This window comes from Heteronotia binoei, chromosome 9, assembly GCF_032191835.1.
Source record: "Heteronotia binoei isolate CCM8104 ecotype False Entrance Well chromosome 9, APGP_CSIRO_Hbin_v1, whole genome shotgun sequence".
Taxonomy (NCBI): domain Eukaryota; kingdom Metazoa; phylum Chordata; class Lepidosauria; order Squamata; family Gekkonidae; genus Heteronotia; species Heteronotia binoei.
In genome coordinates this window covers 4,680,098-4,702,096 of record NC_083231.1, presented here as the reverse complement: position 1 = coordinate 4,702,096, position 21,999 = coordinate 4,680,098, and the positions used below count along the sequence as shown (strand labels likewise).

At 49.9% G+C, this 21,999-nt stretch overlaps 1 protein-coding gene across 2 annotated transcripts in view; it reads left to right on the top strand.

Moving 5' to 3' along the window:
- The window catches only part of PARP11 (poly(ADP-ribose) polymerase family member 11), a 48,915-nt gene extending 36,032 nt beyond the window's left edge, over window positions 1-12,883 (top strand). For both annotated transcript variants that reach the window (XM_060246173.1, XM_060246174.1), the window contains exons 6-7: window positions 8,691-8,842; window positions 12,477-12,883. In XM_060246173.1, the coding sequence (XP_060102156.1) occupies window positions 8,691-8,842; window positions 12,477-12,790 (466 nt within the window). In that variant the 3' untranslated portion in view covers window positions 12,791-12,883. The remainder of the gene's footprint in view (window positions 1-8,690; window positions 8,843-12,476) is intronic.
- Window positions 12,884-21,999: the final 9,116 nt, after the last annotated feature.

The window sequence follows — 21,999 nt, the reverse complement described above, 5'->3', positions numbered from 1 at the left end:
CATAGTTTTGCTGGCCTTTGCAGAACTGGGCCAGTTTCCGCAAGGCTCTGACATCCTCTGAGAGTTGGTGCCACCAATAAGGGGTGGCAATTGAGAAGGCTCTTTCTTGTGTTGCTTTGGGTTTTGCCTCCCTCGGCCCAGGGATCGAAAGCAAATTCTAGGTTCCTGATCTAAGTACCCTCTGGGGAGAGATGTCCCTAAGGTAGGCAGGTCCTCGGCCATATCTTGATGCTGGACCGTGCCCTTTCCCTTAAGCCTTATGCAGCTTAGTTCACAGGTAGGAAGCAGGGTGTCCGCTTGCCTAGTGGGGGCTCTGCCCATGGTTGCTGTGACAGTGGTGAGGAGTTGTGAGACGACATCACTGAGGAAATCCATAGAGGCTCTCTCATGACTCCTGCTACCTGTTCTGAGGCCCCTTGTCCTCACTGCAACATGGGGCATGGACCAGTTGACATCATCCCAGGTGGACATTGCATTGGAAAGAAGATAGCCTTTTGAGTGGAACCTCTCCATGAACCCATGGCCTGGAGAGAGGGGTGTGGGCAGTGTCAGTTTGGTGTAGTGGTTAAGTACACAGACTCTTACCTGGGAGAACCGGGTTTGATTCCCCACTCCTCCACTTGCAGCTGCTGGAATGTCCTTGGGTCAGCCATAGCTCTGGCAGAGCTGTCCTTGAAAGGGCAGCTGCTGTGAGAGCTATCTCAGCCCCACCCACCTGACAGGGTGTTTGTTATGGGAGGGGGGTGATAAAAGGAGATTGTGACTGCTCCGAGCTCCAGAGCAAAGGGCAGGATATAAATCCAATATCATCATCATCTTTTTGCATCTCTTCAGAATCAGCCGCTGCCCTCCTCTCCTCCCACATCAGTGTGTGCGCTGATGACCAACAACAGTGCCACGGTTGCCTGCTGTACTTGGGTGGCCAAGTCACACTCCCATGGAGGCCGCCCAGCCCCCCAGGTTGTCCGCTGCACTCAGGAGTCCCAGCTGTCCTGCGCAGCAACTTCCTGGGGCGTGTGGTGCCAGTGAGACCTACCTTTCTTTCTTTCTTTCTTTCTTTCTTTCTTTCTTTCTTTCTTTCTTTCTTTCTTTCTTTCTTTCTTTCTTTCTTTCCTTCTTTCCTTCTTTCCTTCTTTCCTTCTTTCCTTCTTTCCTTCTTTCCTTCTTTCCTTCCTTCCTTCCTTCTTTCCTTCTTTCCTTCTTTCCTTCTTTCCTTCTTTCCTTCTTTCCTTCTTTCCTTCTTTCCTTCTTTCCTTCTTTCCTTCTTTCCTTCCTTCCTTCCTTCCTTCCTTCTTTCCTTCTTTCCTTCTTTCCTTCTTTCCTTCTTTCTTTCTTTCTTTCTTTCTTTCTTTCTTTCTTTCTTTCTTTCTTTCTTTCTTTCTTTCTTTCCTTCTTTCCTTCCTTCTTTCCTTCCTTCCTTCTTTCTTTCCTTCTTTCTTTCCTTCTTTCCTTCCTTCCTTCCTTCCTTCCTTCTTTCCTTCTTTCTTTCTTTCCTTCTTTCTTTCTTTCCTTCTTTCTTTCTTTCCTTCCTTCTTTCTTTCCTTCTTTCTTTCTTTCTTTCTTCTTTCCTTCTTTCCTTTCTTTCTTTCTTTCCTTCCTTCTTTCTTTCTTTCCTTCTTTCTTTCCTTCTTTCTTTCTTTCTTTCTTTCTTTCCTTCCTTCCTTCCTTCCTTCTTTCCTTCCTTCTTTCCTTCTTTCCTTCTTTCCTTCTTTCTTTCTTTCTTTCTTTCCTTCTTCCCTTCCTTCCTTCCTTCCTTCCTTCCTTCCTTCCTTCCTTCCTTCCTTCCTTCCTTCCTTCCTTCCTTCCTTCCTTCCCTCCTCTCTCTTTCTCCTTTCTGTTTTTTTTTTTTTGTTTCTTCTCTTTTTGTTTACACAGAGTGTGACTAACACCACAGACGCTGGAGTAATTTTCAGCTATTGGGCAAGACCTTGTTTTGTTTTTTTTTAAAGAACTTCAGTTTTTAATGCAGGCTTAATGTATATTTTCCGTGGTAGTGATTCCATTCTGAAGATGGAATGATAACTTTTAAATGAAACGGTGGTAGGAAAATGCATGTTTTAACAGGGTGGTGGTAACTAAGAACAGTGGTAAGTTCCATATAAAATTTGTACTAGTGGTCTATATTTCATGTTTGTACGTTTGTGGACTGAATTTTTTTTTTAAAAAAAAAATTAAAAATGCAGGCCCATTTCTGATTATTTCAGGGGTGTGGCCTAGTATGCAAATGAGTTCCTGCTGGGCTTTTTCTACCCCCAAACCACTGCCTAGCACAAGCCAGAGAAAAGCAGTATCCAGAATGTTGTGCACCTGGCAACAGGGAGACAAAAGCGGGGGGGGGGGAGGGGGGAGTCCCTGGGCAGAACGCCTGGGATGACTAGGCTGGCTGGGCTTGGGGGCCGCCTGCAGGATGGATATGCCTTGAGGGCACAGCGAGCAGCCGCAGGACGCAGTGCCTGACATGGTGCTCTGGGAGGACATCAAGGACTGAGGCAACATCCATCCCCATACAGGATCCCCGTCTTCACCAGGGAAGGTCCTGTGCACTCCCATTCCTGCAGTCTCTTCCTTTGCAGGAAGATGAGCCCTGCAGAGTAGGGACCGAAAGCAACCCCTGCACTTGTTCATTTCCACAGGGGGACACGTTGTGCTGACCCCTTGAGCCTGATTTCAAGAAGGTCTTGTCAGCCTCCATCAGATGCTGCTCTCCTTGGTGGCCCTCCCCACATGCTCAGGCCTGCTTTCAAGGCCATTGGCCTGTCTCCAAGAGGCTTATGCAGCCACACAACACAAATTACCCAAAACAGTGGCATGGCCCATGAAGCCATCCACCAGCCCATATGTGACGGAACAGGCACCTGCCCTCAGTCCTTGCAACTATGCAGCCGTCTGAGGCTTGCAAGTCCCGCTGCCGCCCTACCCCACCCCGTGGTGGGTGTGACCTTTCTTTAGTTCGCTGCCACCACTCACTGAATTTGTCACTGCCGTCTTAGAGGGACAGGGAGACCCCTCTGACTGAATCTCCTGGTTTGGAGGTGAAATCTCCAATCTTTGGGGTGGCCCTGGAGAGTTGGCAACCCAAAAACAGCCCTCTCCCTCCCTTCCTTCCTTCCTTCCTTTCTTTCTTTCTTTCTTTCTTTCTTTCTTTCTTTCTTTCTTTCTTTCTTTCTTTCTTTCTTTCTTTCTTTCTTTCTTTCTTTCTTTCTTTCTTTCTTGGTAACGCGCAGAGCGGGGCAGACTTAAGTGGTCAGAGCACGACTCCAGTAGTTAACTTCAAAAATATATACCGTATTTTTCAGACCATAAGACGCACTTCCCCCCCCCCAAAAAAAGTGGGGGGGGGAGTGTGTGCGTCTTATGGAGCGAAGGGACGATAGGACGTACCTTCCTCCGGGGGGGGGGGGGCGATCCACTGCCTCCGCCTCCGATCCCGGCGCTTCCCCCACGCCTCCCTGCCTGGCTCCAGCTCTGCTTCCAGCAAGCACTGGGATCGCTCCACACTGCCCCCACCGCAAACCCAGCGCTTCGCGAGCGCCGGCTGCGGAGGGGGCAGCGTGCTTCCTCCGTGCCTGTCTGCCTGGCTCCAGCTCTGATGCTTACAGCAATCGCCAGGATCGCTCCCTCCGCCCTCCGAACCCGGCGCTTGCTTTAAGCATCAGAGCTGGAGCCAGGCAAACAGGCACGGAGGAAGCACGCCGCCCCCTCCGCAGCCAGCGCTCGCGAAGCGCTGGGTTTACAGAGGGGGTGGCATGCTTCCTCCGTGCCTGGCTCCAGCTCTGATGCTTAAAGCAAGCGCCGGGATCGGAGGGCGGAGGGAGCGATCCCGGCGCTTGCTGTAAGCGTCAGAGCTGGAGCCAGGTGGACAGGCACGGAGGAAGCACGCTGCCCCCTCCGCAGCCGGCGCTCGCGAAGCACTGGGTTTGCAGTGGGGGCAGCGTGGAGCGATCCCAGCGCTTGCTGGAAGCAGAGCTGGAGCCAGGCAGGCAAGGCGCGGGGGAAGCGCTGGGATCGGAGGCAGAGGCAGCGGATCGCCCCCCAGGAGGAAGGTGCGTCCTATGGTCCGGAGCGCCTTATGGACCAAAAATACGGTAAGTATTTATTCAAACTGTTTACACTATAAACAGATAATACATATATTGGTTGGGTAAGGAACACTACAAGGGAAAACTTACAACAGACTGGTTGTAGCTGAATGTCTTGGGGTTCCAGCTCTGACTTGCAGGGTTCTCCACCTCTGTGGCCTGGTCACCCTGCACAACCCTTCCACAGGAGTCTCTCCTACTCTTCAGTAGCTCAAACACTGCCTGCTTCCTGGTTGGATAAGAGTCTATATCACGGTTGCCCCGCCCCTTGGGGAAGTTCTTTTTCTCCGCACTTTTTAGGCCCAAGGACTGCTGGGCCTTGTAGGTCAGAGGAGGAGGACATTTTATATCTAAGACTACAAACAGCAGCCATTTTAAAACCAACCAACTGCCAGCACTTTGACCATTTCGTTACACCATGCATGAGGAGAAGGCACCTGCACAGGTGCGTGCGGTGCCATGGTCCACAACCATTTGCATTCCTAGACAGACAGGGCAGCATCACACATGGTCTCCTGGCCCAAGAAGGGGACACCTCTGGGGTATCGTGGCCCCAAGTGGCAAAGATGCTACACATGCAGCCATGCCACAAACAGCACCCACCTGTCATCTGAGACTGTCTTGCAAGGAGGTCTGGACATCATCTCCCTCACCTCACACACCTGCTGGAGGGGACTGGGGCTCACCTGTGGAATAAGGGAATCATATGCAGGGAATGCTATGCCATAGGGCACCAAAATATCACGTTGACCCCTGCCAAGCGGAGCCTGCAGGGGATAGCACAGGCATTCCCCTGACTGAACTCTGCCTCGCAAGGTGGTCCTCCAAGAGTGGAATGTGGTAGTGTTGGAGCAGATGCTGCAGTCACGGGCCGTGCACACCACCGCAGGGCGCCACCATGCCCTGAGGTGGTGAGGGTCCATGTGCCCAGGGGGGCCCATCGGGAGAGCTGATGGGAGGGTGGATCAGGCCAAACCCTTCACCTGGTCCGCAGGACACATAGCCTGATTTTGGCAGTGCCTGTGGTGATTTGCTCATGAGACAGGCTGCCACTCAGGGCGGCAGAGTAGTCTGGTCCTCACCGCCCAAACACCACCCTTTGCTGGAGACACCTCCACCCTGGCATCTTTTCCCTCTCCTCTCTTCAAGGCTTGCTAGGAGCCCATGAGGATGCAGCTGCAATTGTGGAACTAACCAGACACCCAGCTACCGTTGGAGATATGTTGGCCGTTATCTGGCTGTGCGTGATATGAGCTCCCACTTCATTCTCGATCACACAGCACCTATATCCAAGACTACTCTCTAGTCCCCTTCCCCCCAAGCATGAACGGGGGTGGTGTGCCAGAGAAGATGGGATTTCAGTCATGTCCCCACCAACTACCAGTGGGTCATGAGAGAAGGCCAGCTGCAACACCCACGGGACCTTCCACTTTAACACAACACAGAAAGGGACCTGCTAGAGGGTTCGGGGCCTGGCATGGGGGAGGTTATAGTCGTTCCCTTGTGGTGTGTTTGAAGATACAAACAAGTGCACACTTGAAGCAATACATTGACTTTATTGTGTGGGGATCCATTGAACGTTGGGACAGATGTCATCCTAGTTCAATCTGGGGATGGCAGATTCCTGGCATGGCATGAGGCTGAGCATGGAAGCATTTCCAAGGGTGATTTGAGAGCCTTGGCTGGCACTATGCTCCATGCAAAGTGTCAAGACCCCAGCAGTTCAGTGATCACAAACAATCCATTCATGAATAGCTATTTATTGATACACACCAGTCCAAGGCAAGACGGACCTTGCGAAAACTGGCTTTGGCAGGCTTTTGCCCTTCTCTTATAGCCCTGGCTTAGACCGTTACATTGTCAAAGGAAAGCAGGAAGCATCAGTCCCTCCCCTGCCCCCAGGTCTTTCTCAGGCCCCTTTGCACATAATCGGCAAGCATGACCTTGGTAACTCTTGAGACCAGGCAAAGAGGAATGTGGTAACTGTTACATAGAGATAGCAGCAAGGCGAAGCAGAGACGCAGGGAAGTGAAAGTACTTCAGTATAATAATGGCAAGAGTCATCTTGACAGGTTGGATCTGCAGCCTGGGGCAGTTGAGGGGGGTACATCATGACACAGGCCGAATTTTCTCTCCAGTATTGTCACAATCCTAGGCCTAGTGGGGCCTACAGGCTCCAGGGAAGCCTGTGCAGCAGTAGGTACAGGGCCTACATTTCCCAGAATCCCTTCTGTCCCTCTGATTGGGTGGAAACAGTTTTGGAAGGGTGGGACCTGGGTGGAAAGCATGAAAAGGCCAGCTAGAGAGGGAAGTGGAGAAGGCAGCAGGAGGGAATCCTCATCCAAGGAGGTTGAGCTAGTCAATTGCAATTAGAGAAAGGGAACATTTATTTAGTCTTGTCAGGGCTGTTGTTTTGTTTGTACCAACCTTTACGGTTGCTATAGTCACTGTGCTATAAAGCTTTTTACAAACCACTTACTGTTTTGAGCGCTAATAATAAGCCTGTTGCTGTTCTACTGCCTGGGTCCTCACGTCTCTTTGGTCACAGAGAAGAGAGAAGGTGTTTTTTGAGAAGGAAGACATTGGGTGCTCTGGGCCCTCCCAGAGCGGGGGCAGCCTGTAGAAGGCCCTTCCTGGCCCTCTGCGGTGTGACAAGTATCCAGCTGCAGAAACAGCGAGAGGCAGGTATGGCAGGCAGCCACTAGTGCTGTGAAGCCTGTGGCACATGGTGGGCCCAGACAGGATGGGCAGTTGCTGCTCAAGGTGTGGGCTCGCCACAGACCCATGGACATGGCGCCCCATTCTGAACTGTACCTGCTGCTCCCATGTGGCAGCTGTGGCTCACCCCCTGGATGCTGGAGGGACAATCGGTAACCGGGGTCTCCCCAGCCAGGCCCGACCCATGCATCTGAGCAGCTGCCAGGCTCTCACCAACAGCTCGAGCACCAAGTGGAACGGGGGAGGGATGATGGCTCAGTGGTAGAGCATCTGCTTGGGAAGCAGAAGGTCCCAGGTTCAATCCCCAGCATCTCCAACTAAAAAGGGTCCAGGCAAGTAGGCATGAATAACCTCAGCTTGAGACCCTGGAGAGCCTTGAATGGGGCTGTGGCTCAATGGTAGAGCATCTGCTTGGGGAGCAGAAGGTCCCAGGTTCAGTCCCTGGCATCTCCAACTATAAAAGAGTCCAGGCAAATAGGCGTGAAAAACCTCAGCCTGAGACCCTGGAGAGTCGCCGCCAGTCTGAGTAGACAATACTGACTTTGATGGACCAGTATTGTCTGATTCAGTATAAGGCAGCTTCATGTGTTAACAGCTCTGCGGGGCCACTCTCTCAAGGTCCCCTCTCCGAGTAATGTTGCCCCTCGAGTGCTGCTAACAGTTCACAGGGGTGTGCCAACATAGCTCCTTGCACACCACAGCTACAATGGATAGTGCCTGGGGGTGGTCTTACAGCACCCAGAAGCATTTTGTGTGGGGGGGGGGGAATCGTGGCCTTAGCTTATCTTTTGGTGGGTGGTTGCTCCTGTGGGTTGAGCCTCTGCTGGCCTGCGAGGGTTCTGTGATGAAAGAGGTCAGGCAAATGGTCCAGACTTGGCATGCCTGCTTGGGCGCCTGTGGTGCTAATTCCCCCCTCTTTCCCCGTTGCCTGCTCTGAGTCCACCCAGCAGGGAACTCCGTGCCAAAGCCTTGTGCCTGCCTGGCACCCCAACCACTGAGCTGCTAGGTGTCCTGGCAGAGGTCTTTGCGGAGTGGCGAGAGGGGGGATTGGCTGATAGTATCGTTGCCATCCCAGTCTCCTAGGGGCATTATGGAGGGGGTAAGGTGGTGGAGAAAAACCGTCTTCACTTGTTCCATGGGCACCAATGCTGTGCTTTTTGAAGGTGTATTTTTGGGCTTAAATGGAACTTTTTCATCATTGACTTATTTTTCTTCCTGGCCGGGGGTGGATGTTTGCAGCAAATCCATCTACTAAGCAGAAATGTGTCCGTCCCCCCCACGCCCCAGAGAGGAATGTTACAGTTGAGGAGTCTAATGTGTAGTGCAATCCAATGCAGAATAATTAATTTAGTCCCACTGAAATCAGTGCATTTAGACAGGAGGAAATACATTGGATTGCACTATTCATTTATGCACGATGGTATCTGAAATTCTTGCAGATGCGTACAATTTTCTTTACAAGCGGCAAGTTGTCAAAGGGAATTGTGTGTGGAAGCCATGTCTTCTGAGTGTAGGGTTTTCATAAAGCCAACTCTGTATGCACAACAGTATGAGGTGGCAGAAAGGATTATAGCCTTGCAGACTGCCAGCGGGTGGGGCCTGTTGCTCCCCACATAAAAGACATGACTGAAAAGCTCCCTGTGAGTGGCAGGCAAGCACGATGGGATGCAGCTGGTCACCTCCCTGCCCTGAGAATGGTGTCCCCCCCCTTCCCCCGCCCCCCGCAGCCTCCAGCCAGGGCAACCCCTCAGGATTCCACCCGCACATCCTGCTGCAGCTGAACATGTCACAGGTCTGGAAGGAAGGAAGCCTCTTCCGCTAGTCTTGGATCTTTGCTCTTGCTTTATACTGTTTTAGTGCTCAGTTTCCTTGACAACTTCTTTGTCGCTGCAGGAAAAGGAATCAATTAAAGAAGAAAAGAGGTGTCTCTTTTATTAATGAACATATGTTGTTTCATGGCACCAGTGGCGAGTTTGTGGAAGCCATCTGCATTCACAACTTTGACTGGAGGATCAACGGCATGCATGCTGCTGTTTATGGAAAAGGTAAAAAGCTGAATGTTAGTCTTTCAAATGGCTTTTCTACGTAATTTAAATTGATTTATTTAAAATGGTTGTGTCCAACTTTTTTGCCCAGTTAGCACTATCAAGGTGGTGAAGAGTTAAAGAGATGTTAAAATACTTGCAACAGTTACCTCCAGGCTAGACTACTGTAACTCGCTCTGCACTGGCCTGCCCTTGAGACCGATCCGGAAGCTCCAACTGATTCAGAACGTGGCGGTGCAAGTCCTGATGGGAAATGTCATGGATGACACACAGGCAATCTGTTTTGCACCAGTCGCACTGGCTTCTAATGGAGTGCCGAGTCAAGCTCAAGGTTTTGGTGCTGACCTTCAGGGCTTTGAATGGGCAGGGACCCATGTATCTGCAGAACTGCCTCCTCCAGTATGTCCCCGGGATGGCATTACGTTCCTTAGATAGAAATCCATGACCCTCATGAAATCTGGCTGTCCTCAAACAGGGCCTTTTTGGTCCTGGCCCCAACCTGGTGGAACTCTCTGCCAAACACCCTTAGGGACCGTGGGATCTTATGCAGTTCCGTAGAGTTTGTGAGGCAGAGATGTGCTGCCAGGCTTTTGCTTGAGGACAGCGAGAGTTTCCATGCTGGCTGGCACCCTCCCCTCCTCCTCCTCAGATTGCTTTACTCCTTCTTCCCCCAACCCACAAGGTAGTGGCAATCCAGAATTGGGAAGAAATTGTAACTTTTGCCACCTGACTCTTAGATTGCTGTATTAGTTTTACCTATGTTTTTATTTTACGGCCTCTAATGTTTTAATCGTATGTTGTATATCATCCATCCAGAGTTCTGCAATGGCAAGGATTGGCAATTCATAAATTCAGCAAATAATAATAGTAATCAGCATTAAAAATAACACATATATGTAAAATGGCAAATTAAAGCAACACCGAAGAAACAAAAAATAATAATCTTCAACTGCTGGTAGAAGACAGTGATAGGGTGAGACAGGCAAATATCCCCCTGGAGTCGGAATTCCATAGTTTGGGTGCCATGACTGAAAAGGCCCTTTCTTGGGGGCATCCAAGCAGGGGCTTCAAAGACGGCTGTCGCAGGGGCAGGTGGGAGCCTGTGGTCTTGAAACTCTGCAGCCCCCCCCCCCCGCAGCTTCTCCGGAGCAGCACCGCAAGGCTGGTCTCATGGATTTTAATATTGGTTTAAGTTTAATGATTTTAATACTGTACATTTTGGTTGATTGTTAGCTGCCCTGAGTCCGTTTGTGGAGAGGGCAGGATATAAATCCCAAGTAAATAAATAAATATAGCTTGGAGAAACGACAACTAAAGAGTGACATGATAGAGGTATACAAGATTCTGCATGGGATAGAGAAGGTAGAGAAAGAAGCACTTTTCACCCTTTCTCACAATATGAGAACTCGTGGGCATTCAATGAAATTGCTAAACAGTCGGGTTAGAACAGATAAAAGGAAATACTTTTTCACCCGAAGGGTGATGAACACGTGGAATTCACTGCCATAGGAGGAGGTGGCAACTACAAGCCTAGATGGCTTCAAGAGAGGATTGGATCAACATCTGGAGCAGAGGTCCATCAGTGGCTACAAGGTGTAGATGGAATTCTCTGTTTGGGCCAGTGATGCTTTGTCTTCTTGGTGCTTGGGGGGGGGGGAGCACAGTGGGAGGGCTTCTAGTGTCCTGGCCCCACTGGTGGACCTCCTGATGGCACCTGTTTTTTTTGCTGCTGTGTGACCCAGAGTATTGGACTGGATGGGACATTGACCTGATCCATGGCTGTTCTTATGTTCTTATATACGGCTTTTGAAAGTTAACGCAAGCACCCTGAATTGGGCCCAGAAGCCAACTAGGAGAGGGCAGACCCCCATAGAAGGCATTGCAATAGTCTAATTTAGATGTTACCTGTGGTGGAGCGGGTTAGGAACTACTGTCTACATGTGGTTTGGATGTAGGCAGGGCTAGTGCATAGGAGTAGGCTAGGTAGGTGGCCACCTAGGGCGCCATCTAGCCTATAGGCTACGTAGGTGGTCACCTAGGGTGCCATCTGGTCCTCTGCTGCTCTCGCCTTCCCAGGTCTGCACAGACTCGAGAAGGCAAAACCAGCCAGGCAGGATGTCAGCATGTGTGCTCCTTCAAGCCTGCCTTCCCTTACAAGGGAAGGTGGGCTTTGAGGGGAGCATCGGTCATCTGCCACTCTTGCCTTGAAGGTGAGAACAGCTGGGTGGCACGTCAGTCTGTGCTCTCCTCGGAGCCCACCTTCCCTTGCTTGGAGGGGAGCACATGCTGCCCCACCACTCTTGCCTTGAAGGTTAGAGTGCCTAAGCAGCACTTCAGTGTATGCTCTCCTCCAAGCTTCCCTTCCCTTACAAGGGAAGGCAGACTCAGAGGGAAGGATGCACTGCCCTGCCTCTCTCACCTTGAAGGCAAGAGTGGCGGGTGGCGCAGCAGTGTGTGCACTCCTCAGAACGCCTTCAGCTCTGCCCTGCCCCTCCCTTGCCCTCTCAGGTCTGCCTGGAGCAGGGGCGGTGCCTAGGGCCCCAAGAACCCTGGCTCTGAGACTGAATGCAGGACAGAATGATGAAGTCAAGTCACATTCTCTGGACCAGGATGTCAGCTGGAGAGCACAGCAGAGTCAATGAAGACTATGAAGGATAACTACATGTTGATTTTTTCTTCCTCATCTCCCTTGAAGTTTGTATTAATGTATTTGCTTTATTTATAGTCTGCTTTTTTCTATGAGGCTAAGGCAGATTACAACTAATAAACAACTAAAAGCAGTGCACTAAGAACAGTATAATACATGTACCCAACAATAGTAAATTAAAGAACATAGCACAAAAGCATAATTCAGACTGTAACACAGGAGTTGGAGGACTGTAGAACAATGCAGTACTATACAGTGTCACAAAGCTGGATTACAAAATTAGAAGACAATGCAATAAAACAGCATACTATAAAGATATCAGCAACCAGTGCTTCCTCTAAGCTGTGGCGTCTGTTGAGCAAAAATTCTACCTCGTGAGTTACTGGCATTAAAGTTGTGATCTGCTGCATAAATTAGTTTGCTCTGGGGCCAGCCTTCCTGAGCAAAGACAAAAATATGTGAGCTGGAGGCTAAAAAACTGAGCTAGCTCACACCAACTCAGCTTAGAGGGAACTCTGCCACTTACTACTATTAATGGAAACCCAAGGAGAGATGTGTACAGTTGTGTGTTTCCCTGCTCCTCTGGGCAGCCTGCGTGGTGGGTTGGGCCACGAGGACATCATGTGAGCGCAGGAATACAGACAGGTGGAGAGAAGGGAGGGGGGTGCAGGGGGGTTGTTTCTGGCAGTAACCCCTCGCTCTTCCTTGTGTGTAGCTCTGCCCTAAGTAATTGGAACAAGTCTGTTTGTAGACTATGCTAAAGCCCCTCTTTCTTTCTTTCTTTCTTTCTTTCTTTCTTTCTTTCTTTCTTTCTTTCTTTCTTTCTTTCTTTCTTTCTTTCTTTCTTTCTTTCTTTCTTTCTTTCTTTCTTTCTTTCTTTCTTTCTTTCTTTCTTTCTTCCTTCCTTCCTTCCTTCCTTCCTTCCTTCCTTCCTTCCTTCCTTCCTTCCTTCCTTCCTTCCTTCCTTCCTTTTCTTTCTTTCTGTAGGGACGTATTTTGCCAGGGATGCATCCTATTCGAGCCGCTTCTGCAAAGACGACATGAAACACAGCAATACATTTCAGATCCATGGTGTTGATCTGCAACTTCACATGTTCAGGAAGCATAAAGTGATGTTTCTTGCTCGTGTGTTGACTGGAGATTATATTACTGGGGACTCCAAGTATGTGAGGCCGCCTTCAAAAGATGGGAGCTTTGTGAACCTGTATGACAGCTGTGTGGACAACACATGGAATCCGAAGATTTTTGTTATCTTTGATGCCAACCAGATCTATCCAGAATATTTAATAGAGTTCAGCTGAGACTTGGGGGAGGGGGTGGATGCCCCCCCCCCTCTTTTTGACTGGTGACCTGTTACTTCTTGTAAAGAAAATAAAAGTTCTTTAGCAGGTAAACGTGTAGCCGCAAGTTAAGACAGAACTGTGGCTGGCCCCGCTCCTCGCAGGATTTAGATTTCCACCTATGAGAAGGAGCCTGAACATCAGGATTAGTGCCCTGCAGTACATTCCAGGGATGATCTTGGGAAGGATTCTGCAAAATAGGAATGGATCATCCCAGACAGATGGTTTTGTTAGCTTATTCCACAATTGAGAAGAAATTAAATATAACATTGAACTGATACCACTCACAGTCAGGAAAGACCTCAGTAGAATTGTAACCTCTAGACATAATTTGTCATTTTTTGTAATAAATGCTAGAGCAGTAAGTGGATTAGAGCGAAAATAAAAAGCAGTGTTCTGTCACCTTAAAAGCCAGTCAGTCTTCGGCAGAAAATGCCATGGACTACAGCCTCCTTTCCCACCTGCCTGAGGTGTGTCCTCAGGTGGCAAATGCTTGCCCGTCGATTGGGTGGAGGGAGATGGGAAATCATGGGGTGAACAGGCAAGGAAAGGCATGAGGTCCTGTCTCTCGAGAAAGCGGAGGGGGTGGTGTTTATCCCGTGGGCTGGCAGGCTCAGTTGGGCAACACCAGAGGCTTCCAAGGCAGAGGGAGGGCTTCCCGGGGGGGGAGTGGGAAGATGCCCCCCAGCAGCTGCCCCAGAGGCCTCTCCCAGGTGTGGCCAAGCTCCAGTCAGCTGGGCCTTTATGCCTGGGGAGCCTTGACAGCTGATTTCCCCCAAGACTGTGGGGTGGGCAAGCAAAGAGGGCAGAACCTGCAGCTGAGGAGGGCAGTGCAGTCCTTGGACCGCCCTGTGGGAGGGGATGGCCTTGTCTAGACATCGGACGGGACCAGGGCCCTCCAACAGACTCCTTGTTCGTGTTCGTGTCCCTCAGGAAAGCCTCGCTTGGGCTCAGGGTTTCCATCTCTACCATCAGCAGGAGGGCAAAGGATGGCATTATCTTTGCCTACAAGGCAGCTGGGTTGGAGTCGCCCCCCCCCCCAATGTCACAGCATGCTCCATCATGGGAGCAGCAGCCTCAATGGCACACTGGTTCTTCCCCTCCTTGGAAGTGATCTGTGGGGCCACCACCTGGAAGTCAGTGCACTCCTTTACCAGGCATGACAGGACAGACAGGTGGGCCTTGGCTGAGGCAGCCTTTGGAAGGAAAGCACAACAGCATGCCTTTCCAGATGAGGGGCCCGTTTTCCCCACCCACCCTGGAGCAAGCAGCCTGCTTTTATAGGTCCCAGTGGTGCTGACTGACCCACCCCCAGGACCACAGGAGAACAAAGACTTGCTTCACTTACCATGACTCTTCCTTCTCGGTGGGCCAGCTGATCTCACCCAAGGGTGGTAGTATTGTTGATGGCCCACTTTCTGAGTGGGCAAGCTGGAGATGTTCAGGCTAGTTCCCCCCCACCACCCCTTCTCTGCATGCAGGGCTCAGGGTGGCTCAATGAATTTAAAACAAGTCTACAGTACAGTATTTAACAAAATCCAGACGGCTCAAGGTCTATAAGTGCCCAAGTTCATAAAGGACAGTGGGCAAATACACCCCGCCCCCCTTGAACAGTAGTGACAAAGCTGAGACAGAAGGGGGGTATGGCAGGGGAGGCTGGAATAGTGGCACGCCCACCACCTCAACCAAAGGAGCCTCTCCGCTTTACAGGCCCTGTGGAAGTGAAGCAGATGGATCGCACAGGGCTCTGATCTCACGTGGGAGAGTGTTTCACCGCTGGGTCCTCAGGGCTGGGACCACCAGCAGCGTGGAGCTCTTCAAGGGACATAGTGAGAGAGGCGGTCCTGTAGATACACAAGTCCCAGGCTGCCTGAGGCTCTGAACACTCACTGCAACCTTGAGCTGGCTTCGGTACTCCACCAGGAGCCAATGCAGCTGGCAGAGCCCGGGTGGAATGAGTATGTGCTCTAAAGGTTTTGTGCACAGGATGAGCTTTCGTGTGCAAGCACACTTCCTCAGATACAGTGGGGCAGAATTTCCTCGAGCCCTAAATACAGGAAGATTTTTTGGGGGAAGGGGGCAAGGTCAAGAAAGGCCGCCAGAGCCAAGGTGCACCAGTAAAGCTGGGTCAAGGTGTCCAGTAAGATCAATGAGTGGCAGCAAATTAGCACCCACATGCAAGAGCTAACATTCCTGTAGGTGAGGCTGGAGGGAATTCTGTTCCGCCTGCATCTGAGGACAGGTGCTTGCACACAAAAGCTCATCCCTTGAATAAAACTGTGTCGGTCTTCACAGTGCCTCTGCTGGACTCAAACGGTGTCCTGCTGCTTCAGACCAAGAGGGGTTTCTTAACCTGCACGATAAACAGCCCCTTCCTCCTAAGACTCTGTCTCCTGAGCAAGCAGTATCTTGTCCTTCCCTTTCCAGGAGAGCTGGCATTGGTGGTATCGTTAGAATTAACTGAATTAATTTCAATGCCTTTGAGTGTCATCAGGCTTAACAAGCCCAGGTTGAAAGCAAGATTTGAGGGCCTCAGACTGAGGTTGGCCTGAGGAGAGTGCACACAGGGTTGCCAAACTCCAGGTGGTGGCTGGAGATCTCCCACTTACAGAAATCTGTTCCCCTGGAGAAAACGGTGGCTTTGGAAGGTGGACTCCAGGACCCTCTACCCCACTGAAGTCTTACCCCTCCCCAAACCCTTCCCCCCTCATGCTGTACCCCCAAAATCTCCAGGAACGTCCCAGCGTGGAGCTTGCACCCCTAAGTGCTGGCTCAGATTAACTGAGCTACTTCCAGTTTAGTGTAGAGTTCTGACTTGAAGTAGCAAATTTAATTGAGGCATTTGAGAGGATGCACAGAAATAAGCATATGAACACACATGAAGCTGCCTTCCGCTGGATCAGACCCTCCCCCCCTTGGCCACCCGGGTCAGCCTTGTCTGCTCAGACTGGCAGCCGCTCTTTCTCCAGGGGGGCCTCAGGCCGAGAAGTGCCTTTCCTGTCACCTCCTGCCTGGTCCCTTTGCATTGGAGATGAACCTCTGAGCCACAGCCCTTGCCCACGGGGTTCTTTCTGCTGGTACCAAACCGTAGTGCAAATGAATCCACTGGGTATGTCTCCAGATGTAACATCTCCAGAAAGTTTGGAAATGTCTGGGAAATGGCTTTAACAATATAAAATGCAACATTTACGACTATATATGAAACTGCAATATTTGATGTATTTATGGAATTTAAAAATTAAAAATCTTTAGTTCTGTATATGCAAAATGTATTTATTTATTTAGTAGGCTTGTATTGCAAATACATCCAATACTTGAGAGAGAAAACAGGAAGGTGATGCCCCATGTGCTGTCTTAGCAAATGTATCTTAATTGTTGGCATCTGGTTTGAGAGCGCTCAGGTCAGAGTTTGATGAGGGATTGGTGCAGTTTCTGCCGCGCCTTCTGATCTTTTTCCCCACCAGGAAGTTAAGACAATAAACTGCTTTTTACCCAGTCTGTAGGTTTTTGTGTCACAGGGAGAAAGAGGTGAAAAGCTCGATCATAAGGGAACTGTCAGATCAAAAGGACAACACTTTAGTGTCATCTGCAACTCGGCCACTTCACTGCTTATTCCCAACTCCAAATTATTTATGAATAAGTTAAAGAGCATGGGACCCAGTCCTGAGCCCTGCGGCACCCCACTGCTTACCGTCCTCCACTGCGAAGACTGCCCATTTATACTCACTCTGCTTCCTATTAATTAGCCAGTTTTTGATCCACAAGATTATTTTCTGCAGTTATTGAACACCTGGTAGGTTCCTTAAATTGGGATTATCAGACTGGGACAGGAGATGTAAGCAGTCAACAGCAAATGTGACACACACACATTGGAGGCATGTCCAGTTATCACCCCATTTTGGATAGAAATAACAGTCTAATTTTCACTGTAGAATATTCACTAGGTCTTAATCCACTTACTGCAATATAGGGGAACGAACGATCCTTTTTTCCTAGAATCCCTTGAAAGGACAAAGGTTCTGGATCTTATATGAGCCTTGGAAATAGCTAACTAAACAGTTCTTTAAAAGTGGGAAGCAATAGCTGTGCCGCCTATTGGAAGGAATATGGTTTGAAGCAAAGTTTGCAGTCAAAGAATTGTTTTTAATATACAGGAATCAGATGCGAAATATCAGGACATTTGGTCTGGATTTTGGGGTGTATTTTGGTATGAGTGTGTGTGTGCACTTCAGGTTGTCGACAGTATGGGGTTCGCTGGTTGCTTCACGGCTGAGCAGGTATTTGCTGATACTGTTTCTAATAGGGCTTTTTGGCCTGTTTCCTGCTATCAAGGAATTTAAGCTTCTTTGGACACAAGGCTGGAGTAGACAGATGACATCCTAACTCATGGGCAGGTTATGAAGCTGGCCATAGCGTAGGGTTGCCAGTCCCCAGGTGGGGGCAGGGGATCCCCCGGTTTGGAGGCCCTCCCCCCGCTTCAGGGTCGTCAGAAAGCGGGGGAGGGGAGGGAAATGTCTGCTGGGAACTCTGTTGTTCCCTATGGAGATTTATTCCCATAGAAAATAATGGAGAATTGGTCCGCGGGTATCTGGGGCTCTGGAGGGGGGCTGTTTTTTGAGGTAGAGGCACCAAATTTCCAGTACAGCATCTAGTGCCTCTCCCCAAAATATCCCCCAAGTTCCAAAACAAGTGGACCAGGGGGTCCAATTCTATGAGCCCCCAAAGAAGGTGCCCCTATCCTTCATTATTTCCTATGGAAGGAAGGAATTGAAAAGGTGTGCCGTCCCTTTAAATGTGATGGCCAGAACTCCCTTTGGAGTCCAATTATGCTTGTCACAGCCTTGATCTTGTCTCCTTGTTCCACCCCTAATGTCTCCTGGCTCCACCCCTAAAGTCTCCTGGCTCCGCCCCCAAAGTCCCCAGATATTTCTTAAATTGGACTTGGCAACCCCACCATAGCGTTATTAGCCAGGTTCAGAGTCAGGAGGACTCAGCCCACGTTTTCATGTGCTATTTGCTCGTGGCCATCTTACACCAGACCAGAGTGTTATCAAAAAGACCCTGAAATTATAGCATCCAAATTCTTTTTCACTTGGCAGCTATAATTTTTGTATTAAAGGGTTCATATTTGGCTATATCGTGGTTTCCAAATTATCTATAAATAAACCTCCCAAATGTCTAAAGATTTCTTCCTCCTGTAAGCCTAGATCTTCACCCACATACAGGGTTGCCAACCTCAAGGTGGAGCCTGGAGCTCTCCTGGAATCACGACTGACTCCAGAAGACTGGAGGAAATGGCTGCTTTGGAAGGTGGCCTCCGTGGCAACCGACCTCCCCTCCCACCAGATCGCCAGGTATTTCCCAACCCGGAGTTGGCAACCCCATCTTCCTAACAAAACTTATTTTGAGTGGTTGACCCTGTACCCTGAAATATCTCCAAACATCTGTGCGATATTTTCAGTATTTCTGAGGTTGTAATGTGGGATTTTGTATGTTATGTTGCTGTGGTTTAAAATGCCGACTTGTACAGTCAAGGGGTGGGGCTGGATGCGTGGTTGAAGTGGGTGGTGATGGGATGGTAACCTTTGCCTAAGAGGGGAGGTTGTCAAGAGGGCCTCTTCCCATGTCCCGTTGAGGCTGTGGGGAGGTGTTCTTGCATGTATCCTATAACAACTTCTGCTGCTATCTCTTTGTTCTCACACACTGGATTATTGTGCATGCAACTCATCATGTATCTTTATCTAGTGGAGATCCGGGGCCTACGTAGGGCCTGCAAGACGGAACTGTTTCGCCAGACCTTCGGTTGAGGCTAGCGGACGTCCTTTCATTCTACTGTTTATACCATCTATTGCCCTCCCCCACAATGGGCTATAAAACTACGACGAGCCGAAATATTTGTTTTTATCTGAAATATGTGCCTGCCCGCCTTGTGTATATTTTTGAGCTTTGTTTTATTTGTATATTATTGAGTCATTGCTGTATTTTAACTGTTTTATTATGACTGTGATCCACCCTGAGCCCGTATGGGGAACAGCAGAATATAAATCAACCAAATAATTAAACAAACAAACCAAATACCGTATTTTTCGCACCATAAGACACACTTTCCCCCCCCCAAAAAAGTGGGGGGGAAGTGTGTGCGTCTTATGGAGCGAAGGTACCGGTACCTACCTTCCTGGGGGGGAGGCGATCCGCTGCCTCCGCCTCTGATCCCGGCGCTTTCCCCGCGCCTGCCTGCCTGGCTCCAGCTCTGAAGCTTACAGCAAGCGCCAGGATTGCTCCCTCTGCCCTCCGATCCCGGCACTTGCTGTAAGCATCAGAGCTGAAGCCAGGCAGGCAGGCACGGAGGAAGCACCGGCCCCCTCCGCAAACCCAGCGCTTTGCGAGCGCCGGCTGTGGAGTGGGCAGCGTGCTTCCTCCGTGCCTTTCTGCCTGGCTTCAGCTCTGACACTTACAGCAAGCGCCGGGATCGCTCCCTCTGCCCTCCGATCCTGGCGCTTGCTGTAAGCGTCAGAGCTGGAGCCAGGCAGGCACGGAGGAAGCGCCAGGATCAGAGGCAGCGGATCGCCCCCCAGGAGGAAGGTGCATCCTATCGTCCGGAGCACCTTATGGTGCGAAAAATACGTAGTTCACAGAGATGCTACCAGTTTGCTTCAAGAAATGCAGAGGGTAGGGATGACACGCAATGGGGGGTGGGGAGGTGATTGGTGGGTTTTGGCACTTTTTGCATTAAACTATGCAACAGATGGCTCCCAGGTGGGCACAGCCCTCTGACTTTCGTTTTAGCAAGACCCTGCCTGACTGCCATGTCTTGCTTATCAATAAATGCCTTTGATGAAACGAAGGTGTGTTGCTTGGTGAAGAACGTGCAGTCCTTGGCAGGGCTGAGTGGTTGGTCCAGAGACGCTTTGTGGAGGGAGTGGGGGGGGGGCAGGTGGCACAAGAGAGCAGAGCGGGTTCTGAAAAGTGAGGCCACCATGAAAAGAGTCCAGGTTCTGCGAGGAAGTCATGAGTCTTAAGTGGCAAGTGACACAGTAAACCTTTGTGGCTAGATTTATTTAAGGAACTTCCAAGGAGCAAGAGGAACACGCCGATCGGGAACCATTTTGCTTATCTGTACCTATCTGGAACCATTGCAGGTATTAACTATACAGAAAATGTCAGTTTTCCGTCTGTCTCTCCTTCTCTCATGCTTCTGACATCTCCCTGGTTTCCCGCCCTCTGCTAAGCATCTTGTGAGGCTGCTTGGTCATTTGGGGTGGATAGAAATATTTTTCAAGTCTTTTTGCAGTCCAGTGCTGTGTGAGAGAGACTGGTGTCTCAATTCAGTGGGGCTTATTTCCAGGTAACATTCGCTATATTCACAGTAACAGAAAGCCAAGGGATTCATTTGTGGCATTTGTTTTTGATCAGGATCGTTGGGGCAGGGGGAGAGGACTTGGTGGCTTTCAGAAGCCCTGCAAGAGTCAGAGCCTCCTCTTCTGCCTCAGTCTCTGTTGGCCTGGAGCAGGCCAGTGTTTTGGGTCCCTTGTCTGTCTGTCTGTCTTTTTAAAATGTGGGTGAAAGAATTTGGAAGAATTTGGAGCAGTGTTTCTAGAAGGCTGCTCTCTTGGCCTGGCTGGGGGACAGGAGCAGAAATGAAGAAAGGAATGGCCTGCTGAAGCTTCCTCCTCTTTCTGGCTGCCTTGGTGTGTTGCTTCACAGCCCTTGCTTGGCTGGATTTCTGTCTATGCATTTGCTAGTCTGCTGGAATTTGAAACACTGAATTGTTGAAAGTGAAAGTGGCCCCAAACCTCTCCTGGTTGTCTCCTAACAAGGGTCACGAATGAGCCGGTATTCTTGAGCCACTTTTAACATAAGAAGAGGCTGGGATGCAGCAAAGGCTTGACAGGGAGCTAGAGCTGAGTCTGACTGTCCAAGGAGCCTGAGTGGCTGATCTTTCTCTCTCTCTGTGTGTTTCTAAAAGCGCATTTTTAAAGAAAAATGTGTGTTTTGTGGTTATATGTAGGTACACCCTAAACATGTAACATGAAAAGCCCCCATAAGAAAAGCTGCTATGGTTTACCTGCTCTTACTGGAAGATCAAAATAGCAGGATGTAAATCGAAAGCACCATGTGACCAAACAGCACACACGCATTGATAAAACTGGCTGAGGAAGAACGAGTTTGACTTGCTCTCGCCCTGCCCACCGCCTCCCCTGCACCTGTGGAAACCAGGGGCTGGCCAGCAGTGCTCCATCCCCCTCTTCCTTCCTCCCTCCCTCCCTCCCTCCTCGTCACCGGCTGGCCTGAGAACCTGCTCAAGCCTTACAGCTAGATGCAGCTGTCACCTCCGACAGACGAGGCTGCTGTGGGAAGAAGAAGAAGAACCCGTTTCTCTCTCAGGGAACTCTGAGACAGGTGAGTTGGGTTTTTTAAGTCCAAACAGCTGGGCAAAAAGCAGTCAGGGTGATGTCCAACTGTGCATCCAAAGTTCTTTGAAGGAATAAACTGACAGAGAGTTAAACAATTCTATTGGAGAAGCTGAAGTGTGTCTCTGTTTCCACTTCCTCTCTATCTTGCAATGCAATCGCTTAACCACTTCCTGACGGGGGCCCTCCTTTTGGAGGCTGGAGAGCTAGCGTGCAAGGGGTATGATTTAAGTTTTGCCTGTTAAAGATGCCAACGGAATTGACTTGCCACTTGAGACTGGGGTCCCAGTTTAATAGAAAGGGTCAAGAAGATTTTATTTCTGAGTCCACAAAGTGAGGAATGGCTTAAAACAGCTCTAATGTAAACAGCAACAAAACCTTTCACATGTTCAAGAACAAACTAAGATTACGCAGTTCTAGGATAAGTCCTCAGAAGGAAAGGAAGCCCAGCTTCTGTACAGGGAAGTCCTGCCTCACCAGTCCTGTGGAGTTCATTGAGCAGGTTAACAGGCATGCAGATCCACGGGTGATCTGGTGGAAGACATTATATACTTCCGCTTCCCAAAAGCCCAAGGCAGAAAAGGTACCAGGCGCCTCACGGTGAATTCCTGATTAAGCTCAACAGTCATGCCATGGCGTGTCCAGTTATGTATTAAAAAGTACTTCAGGAGACAGGAAGGTGGAAAAAATGGATGGTTCTCACAGCGGGAAGGAAGTGAGCAGCAGGGTCCCACAAGGATGGGGATTGGGACCAGTGCT